General features: G+C 51.9%; 2 protein-coding genes across 2 annotated transcripts; one reads left to right on the forward strand and one right to left on the reverse strand.

Annotated features, from left to right (window-relative positions):
- Positions 1 to 877: 877 nt before the first annotated feature.
- LOC134154891 (olfactory receptor 14A16-like) lies at positions 878 to 1,813 on the forward strand. The gene has a single exon (XM_062601520.1). The coding sequence runs from the start codon at positions 878 to 880 to the stop codon at positions 1,811 to 1,813; it is 936 nt and encodes a 311-aa protein (XP_062457504.1).
- A 3,430-nt stretch (positions 1,814 to 5,243) lies between these two features.
- LOC134154892 (olfactory receptor 14A16-like) lies at positions 5,244 to 5,831 on the reverse strand. The gene has a single exon (XM_062601521.1). It carries the CDS (start codon positions 5,829 to 5,831, stop codon positions 5,244 to 5,246), a length of 588 nt encoding a protein of 195 aa, XP_062457505.1.
- Positions 5,832 to 8,479: the final 2,648 nt, after the last annotated feature.

Here is an 8,479-nt window from a genome sequence, read left to right on the forward strand (position 1 = left end):
AGAGAGGAATCTCATCTGCAACATGCCCATTTCCTACTATGTGGCTGAGAGCAACTTTCCTGTGATGTTGCTTTCTGGGAGGTGGTGTGCACAGGTGGGTGAGGGGAGGACTTTCCTGAGCACCTGTCTGTCTCTCACTTCTTGCTTTCCCTGAGGCAGGAGTGATAGAGTACTACACTGCATTTCCTCATCTCTCCATGCTGGTCTGGTTTTCCTCTTTGCTCTCTGGGAGGGCGTTCAGTGGCAGATAAGGCAGTAACATCCCACCCCCACTACATTACCTAAAGAAACATTGCAGGCAATAAACTGATGTGAAGGCAGGGTCCTTCTCAGTTGGAAAGACGTGTTTAGGAAGGATCGGGTCAGCCCCTGCCTTCACTGCACTGTTTCTTTCCCTTGTCAGAGTGGAAGTTGATATGATTGATCCAGATATAGACACCCCAGATCAAGAGGGCACAGCTTGGACAGATGAACCGCTCAGAAGGACTGTCTCTTTCAGACACAGCTGCCATGAGTACTGTGTTTGTCTCTCCTAAGGATAAAAAGAGAATATTCCCCCTGAGTTGCCAGACAAAATCCCCTTTCCTCAGCTCAGAGCATCTATTACCAGATATCCGACCAAATACACAGGGAAGTCTGACACCTCCATTTACAAACCTCAGTGGCTGATTTCTCTGGAGCTCATGGGCATAGGCCCCTGCACTGCAGGGCACCCTCAGCACAAGCTGGAGGTCAGGAAAGGAGCTGAACAAGGTAAAGGAGAGAGGTAATGTGGCGGGTTCTATGAGGAGTGGAGTAGATTTTGCTCAGTGAAGCCTGTTCTAACTTGTCAATGCCTTTTCCTCCTTGGACAGTGCCCTAAACCAAGACATAGCCAATGTCCAACAGCAGCTCCCTCAATGAGTTCCTCCTTCTGGGATTTGCAGACACAAGGGAGCTGCAGCTCTTGCACTTCTCGCTCTTCCTGGGCACCTATCTCGCTGCCCTCCTGGGCAACGGACTCATCATCACAGCTGTAGCCTGCAACCACCGACTCCACACCCCCATGTACTTCTTCCTCCTCAACCTCTCCCTCCTCGACCTTGGCATCATCTCCACCACTGTCCCCAAATCCATGGCCAATTCCCTGAGGGACACCAGGGCCATTTCCTATTGGGGATGTGCTTCCCAAATATTTTTATTTGCCTTTTTCTTTTCAGCTGAGTATTCTTTCCTCACTGTCATGGCTTATGACCGCTTTGTGGCCATCTGCAGACCCCTGCACTATGAGACCCTCATGGGGAGCAGAACTCCTGTCAAAATGGCAGCAGCTGCCTGGGGCAGTTGTTTTTTCAATGCTCTCCTGCACACTGCCAACACATTCTCAATACCCCTCTGCCAAGGCAACACAGTGGACCAGTTCTTCTGTGAGATTCCCCAGATCCTCAAGCTCTCCTGCTCAAACTCCTACCTCAGGGAAGCTGGGCTTCTTGGGGTTAGTGCCTGTTTAGGCTTTGGATGTTTTGTTTTCATTGTGCTGTCCTATGTGCAGATCTTCAGTGCTGTGCTGAGGATCCCCTCTGAGCCGGGCCGGCACAAAGCCTTTTCCATGTGTCTCCCTCACCTGGCTGTGGTCTCCCTGTGTTTCAGCACCTCATTTTTTGCCTACCTAAATCCCCGCTCTGTCTCCTCCTCATCTCTGGATCTGGTGGTGGCTGTTCTGTATGTGGTGGTGCCTCCAGCAGTGAACCCCCTCATCTATAGCATGAGGAATAAGGAGCTCAAGGACAAAGTGAGGAAACTGATTCAGCTGGTGCTAGCTCAGAAGCAATGAACCGTCCATCTCAGCTCACAGGCAATTTCTAGTTTATCTCAGGCATCCCTTGTGTTTTGGGAGTTCTGTCTGTCATAGTCCTGTTTGTACAGAAATGTTTGAATTCCTCTGACTTCTCCAGAATTGCAGACCTTTTCTGTCTGACTCAGAAGCCTTCAGTGAATTTGTCTATCATTGTTTCATAGTTTACTTCCCAAGTAGCATCTCAGTAATAAAAGGAGATCTCCTGAGCACAGTGCCTGAATGTTGGGATTTATTCCAAAGCTTGAGCCAAGAATGCACTCAGGGAATTTCACTCAAAAAGGCCCTGTGGCCAGGCCTGGGTTTTCCAGTGGTCAAGGGCTGTCAGCTCTTTTGTGTGATGTGTGAGGGAATGAGGGTTAGGTTCAAATGTCACCTGTGGGTGCCCAGTGTCCCTGGAGAGAATGAGTGGTCAGAGGTGTGTGCTGGGGACTGTCCCACATATTAGAGGGCTGGTGACAGATGCCCATCCTTCTGGAAGGGAGTATGGAGCCACCCAGAGAGCACAGGGAATCTCCAGGGGCTCCAGGGCACTCCAGGGAATATCCCAGGCAGTGTAGGCCTGGGATAGGTAGTGAGCAGAGACTCCTAAAACCAAGTGGAGTCAGACATAGATAAAAGGCCAAACCAAGGGATGCACCAAATTAGGGCTCTGCAGACTGAGGAGGGGGAATGGGTGGGGTCTATGACACATCCAAGTCATTGGAAACGCCCCGTGATTGCTCCAAGCATCTTTCACAGACACAGACACTCCCTGGGGAGGGAGGTTGTCAGGTGCAATGATGCCGGTCCAACTGGGTTTCTCCTGACAAGCACAGCCAGCACAGAGTGCATTCATGGCCCCATAGGCCACTCGCTCTGCAGAGCAGCTCTGCCAGCCTGGGGCCCTGTGATGAGCCCAGGGGAAGAGTACAGGAACAGCTGGCCAGGCTGACTTGGACACACTGACCTTGGGAAATGCTCTCTGCTGAGCAGGGATCCCTCTGGAGAAGACCAAAGGAGCAATCATGTGCTTGTGGGAAGGAATAAATGAAAGCCTGTTTTCCGCCAATACGGGGCGGGCTGCCCTGTCTCCGGAGGGGCTTCATGGCGAGGACTGTGTGCTGTCCTGGGGAGAGGGGCTGGCCAAATGGGCTACAGGCAGCCATGGTTCAGGATGTCCAGGTCACGAGAGCAGTGGATAGATGGGGTAACTTGCCTCCATTTCCTTATGCCATTGCTGGTCCCCAGCCATAGGGTCGATGGGAAGGCTGACACCCCTCTCTGCCTGCCCAGAGCTGCTGAGCCCTTCAGAGCAGCTGGGGCTGTGGTGTGAGTGCCCAAAGCTCTGCAGATCCCTGTGGTGGGCACTGCTGTGGGGCCACTGGCAGCCTTGGCCACTACTATGCATGAATGAGCAGTGTGGGAGCACAAAGCCATGTGCTAGCAGTGCAAATGTAGGTCTCCTGAGAAAGGCATGAGGACATGGAGGGTGCAGGAGAGAAAAGCCGAGGCTGTTCACTGTGTTTCATGGACACACTGGGGAAGCTGCCCCAGGGCCACCATCCCAGAGCAGCCACTCACGTCACTCCTTCCCAGCACTGGCTGCTCACCCCAGCTGTAGGGTGTTCCATGGCCAGCTCCATCCTCCTGCAGGTCTCTCTACCTCAATGGAGAGAAAAAGACCAGCCTTGCAGGGCTTCTCTTCTGGAACCGAAAGGCTACCTTTCCATTTTTATCCAGCTAAGACTCTGTGTGCAGTGTTAGCTGGGAAGAGGTCCAAATATAAAGCCCTCCTTACACCTTTAAATAGGCTGTCAGGCAAGAGTTACTGTGGATATACGATCGTCTTTTGTATTGAAAATCTTTTCTGGGTGCTGCTCAGGTCCCTGTATCCCTTTCTAAGGCTTTATTGACTGTAGTAAGGTATCAAGTCCAAGGTAGAGATGGGCATCAGGTCAGCAGGACGGACACAGGAACAGTTCTGGATGTGAGAGCTCCAGGGCCAGGCACAGCCATGTCTGCAGAGTAACTCAGGCAAGGCTGCAGCTTGTGGTGTTTCACTGAGGGTGCAGGAATCACTCTCCAGTGACCCTTTCTGGGGCATCCTGGGTCCCCACTGCCTCTCCAGGGATTGCAGAGCTCTTGTTTCCCCATACAGACCTGGATTTATGCTCTACCTTCTGGTTACTCCACTATGGACTGTCCCTTAGTTTATGAGGCTCCACTCACTGCCCACCTCCATGCACACACAGCCCCACGAGATCCCCTGAGCTCTCCTGGGGCTCGGATTCCCCTCCAGAAGGATGAACATCTCTCAGTGGCATAGTCACATGTGGGAAAGCCCTGGGCAGGCAATTCAGAGATCATTCCCCATCTCCACTGGCACTAGTCACCAGTAGATAAATGCTGGATCCAGCCTCAGTCCCTAACAGATCCCACAGGGACTCTGAGCTCCTTCCCTACATCCCATGGAGCTCACAAGCAGAAGAGCAGGCCCTTTTATGATAAAATTTCTTTGGGCATATTTTTGTCTCCACGCTCTGAAGAAAGGCCAGACTTCAGACACGTCACAGAGGAGATCCCATTTTACTATGGAAATGTTATTGTGGAGGCCAGGTCTGGCATAAGGGTGTCCAGTGCCTGGTTCTGCCTGCGCTCACAGGAATGCACACGGAAGCACAAATCAACCACCCCAACATTACAAGAGCACTGAGGCCATATACACACATCAGAGCACAGAGGACAGTGTGGAATTGAGGAGAAAAGCCCTGAAAAGTCATGCTGCTGTTGGTGGACATGTCTCCAAGAAAGGTGCAAATGTCCTGCAAAGGCAGCAGCAAGAAAATGCCTGCTGTGGCAGTGGTGGGATGGTCCTGAGCAACAGAGGGTCTGTCCCCACAGGCTACATCCAGACTCCACTCCTGCTCTGCTTGGAGTGTTGGAGCTCTGTAGAGGGAAGGGACCAGCCGACACTGTCAGCTGCCTGCCTGCTTTGCAGGAGAGGGCCGTGAGATCACACCCTGACTGCGGTTGTGGTCGTGGGAGCTGAGCTGTCTTGACAGACACAGGACACTTGGTCTCACCCTGTTGGTACTCATCTGAGCCTGACTCTGTGCCCCTGAGCTCCCTTGGTGTTGGTGCCAAAAGAGACCCTGCAAAGGGAAACTTCTCATTGCTCTGGGGGCATACAAGGGGGCTCAACATAGGGGGCTCTGAGCTTCCCCCATCTCTGCTGAGGAAGGGGGAACCTGGATTCCTGCTTCACCATGGTCTCTGGGTCATATTCAAATGAGAGTGGCTGGAAATTTTTTTTTCTTTTTATGATACAAGAATGTATCAGAGAAAAGTAAGAAAAAAAGAGAAATGAGCAAAGTGTTGTGATGCCAGATGCCATGGGAATGATGAGTAGATGAACATGGGATGGTTATTAGTGATGACATTGGACCCATTGGATCAGTTTCGTCATGGCCTGTTTCACCTCCTTGTTCCTCATGCTGTAAATGAGGGTGTTCACTGCTGGAGGCACTACCACATACAGAACAGCCACCACCAGATCCAGAGATGGGGAGAAGAGGGAAGGGGGCTTCAGGCAGGCAAACGTGCCAGTACTGACAAACAGGGAGACCATGGCCAGGTGAGGGAGGCACATGGAAAAGGCTTTGTGCTGGCCCTGCTCAGAGGGGATCCTCAGCACAGCAGTGAGTATCTGCACGTAGGACAGCACAATGAAAACAAAACACCCAAAGAATAAACAGGAACTAACCACAGTAACCCCAACTTCCCTGAGGTAGGAGTGTGAGCAGGAGAGCTTGAGGACCTGGGGAATCTCACAGAAGAACTGGTCCGCTGTATTACTTTGGCAGAGGGGTATGGAAAATGTGTTGGCAGTGTGTAGGAAAGCATAGAGAAAACCACTGGCCCAGGCAGCTGCTGCCATTTTGACACAGACTCTGCTGCCCATGAGGGTCCCGTAGTGCAGGGGTCTGCAGATGGCCACAAAGCGGTCATAAACCATGATTATGAGGAGAGAATACTCTCCTCCTAAGAAGAAAACAAATAAAGAGACTTGAGTAGCACATCCTGAGCATGAAACAACTCTGGTGTCCCACAGGAAACTGGCCATAGACTTGGGGACAGTGGTGGAGATGGTGCCAAGGTTGAGGAGGAAGAAGTACATGGGGGTGTGGAGTCAGTGGTCGCAGGCTACAGCTGTGATGATGAGTCCGTTGCCCAGGAGGGCAGCGAGATAGGTGCCCAGGAAGAGCGAGAAGTGCAAGAGCTGCAGCTCCTGTGTGTCTGCAAAAGCCAGGAGAAGGAACTCATTGAGAGAGCTTCCGTTGGACATTATTTCCCCCAAGGCACAAGAGGATTCTCTGAGGAAGAAGAGACATTGACAAGTTGGGGTAGACTTCTCTGGACAATACTTCCTGATAAAATACTTCCTAAAACACAGACATTACCTTTCCCCCCTGCTCCCAGCTGCACTGCCATTTACGTCCATGGCTTGAGCTCTGGTTTGTGCTGGCTGAGTTTGCTGTGAGGTGCAGGGGTCTCTGCCCGTGGGCACCAGAGGAGTTCTTATCTACAGCACTGCATATATGGGAACTGGGGGCACTAAACTGTTAATATTATATTCTCAGTTCCAGTCAGATTTAATCTACTCATAATGTTGAAAGGATTTGCAACATCTTCACTCCCACTTCTAAATTGTATGGGTTAATTAACACTTTTAAGGCTTTTGGGGTCTTCTTTAGCTGACCCTGTCACACCTGATGGGGGCTTCCTGGAGGTAGAAATCCCCAGCATTGTGGCCGCACTCAGAGTTACCAGCTGTGATTCCTGAGAGGCAGAAGGATTCTCTCTGGCTTTAGTGCAGAAGGAGCAGAACTGGCCTGTCTATCTGCCTTGTTCCCAGCTGCCTTGTGCTCCCACCACAGAGGTGGAAGACAGTTGCACTCATGTTACCCAAAAAACAATCATCACTGTGGAGAGCAGTGGAATCCACTTCCAAAGAGCACATCAGCACACTTTTGGAGTGTGTGTGAGGCAGGTCTCAGCCCTCCCCTTCCAGGCAGGAACACACTGGGCTTCTTCCAGCTGCCCACATCTAGCCTCCCAGCAGCATTTCTGTGGCCTCAGCATCTAGGTGGCTTCTCCTTGGGGCACCTAGATAACACATAGCTGCAATGGGAGAGCTGTGCCCTTCTGGAGGGCAGCTTGCAGCCCAGCCAGACACCCCATGAAAATGGCTGAAAATCCTGAGGATGGGGTGTCCTGACGAGAGAGTCGTCTCATTTCCAGCCCCAACACCACACTGCCCAGAGCCCCACAGGTTAGAGGGGAACTTGGACACCTCACTGCCAAGGACACATCTGGATGGCAGGATCGTCAAGGTCAGTGTCTTAACTGCATCAGAAATGCCCCCTGCCCAGAGAGTCCAAGGGGAAGGACCAGGGCGGCATGGGCAGATGGGAAACATGGAGCAATGTCATGATATTTGTGCTGAGGGAGGCAGGGACAGGGAAGGGCAGAGGGGCACTCAGGATGTCTCCTCTCTTGGATGTCCAGCTGCTGAGGAAATGACCGCACAGCCTTAAGAGCAGAGCGCTGTGCTGGCTGAGAGAAGAGAGGAGGCGTTGGAATTGACAGTTTCCTCTCATACTTTGAACATTATTCTGCTGCCTGGAGTCATCCCTGCAGGGAGGTGCTTCCCTGTCCCTACATCTCTCCCCATCAATACTCATGAACTCCATCCCACTGACTGGGTGCTCAGCTCTGCCCTGCAGAAACCTCCCGGGAGCAGGACACTGCCCACGAGCAGTGCAATAGCAGGTGCTAAGGAGCAGGTGAGACAAACCTTACTGAGGCTGAAAGGTGATGCTGGTTCTGTCTGTAGGCTGAGCAGTGGATGAACGCATTTGCTGAGTCCCCCCCAGAGTTGTTTTTCTTGCAGAGCACTGTACTAACCCTTGCGGGCAGCAGAGTCACTGCCTTGGGAACACAGTACCCCAGGGTGCAGGGACACTGCTCTGAATCACAGCCTGGAGTAGACCTGGGTGCACATCCCAGCTTCACATCCCTACAGTGTCCTGGGGAGAAGGTAGCAGGATATCCTCTTCCTTGTAAAAGTGTGGCAGAGAATCCTTTCTCTGCAGTGTCTCCTCCTCTACAAAGTAGAAACCAGGAGACCAATCCTTAAAAATCCAGTTGTGGGTTTGAATGGATTTAGAAGACTCCTCCAGGAACCTCCATAGCATTGCCCTGCAGACGGAGACTTACTGTGTCAAGCGCTGTGAAGATTTCTCCCACAAAGAGCTCTCCTCTGTCCTCCCACTCCACACTACATTTTCACGTCTCTCTGTCATATCTCATCTCAAGTCTGCAGCAGCAGGCAGTGCCCACAGCCCTGCTGCTCATTGCAGAGGAGCTGCTCCTGCACACAGCTGTCTCTGGACAGTGCTGCCAGGTTGCCATGAGCACCCTCCATCCCAGGAGCCTGGCCCACTCAGGAGCAGAGGCCTAGCCAAAGGTGTGACTCTCTGTCCGTTGTGCTCCTGGGAAATATTCACTGCAATAAACTAAAATAATCATTGATACTCTCTAAGCACTGAAGAAAGACTGAATCCAGTACTGCAATTTGTCTTATCAGAGGATGATTATATA

This window comes from Rhea pennata, unplaced genomic scaffold, assembly GCF_028389875.1.
Source record: "Rhea pennata isolate bPtePen1 unplaced genomic scaffold, bPtePen1.pri scaffold_51, whole genome shotgun sequence".
NCBI classification, from domain to species: Eukaryota; Metazoa; Chordata; class Aves; order Rheiformes; family Rheidae; genus Rhea; species Rhea pennata.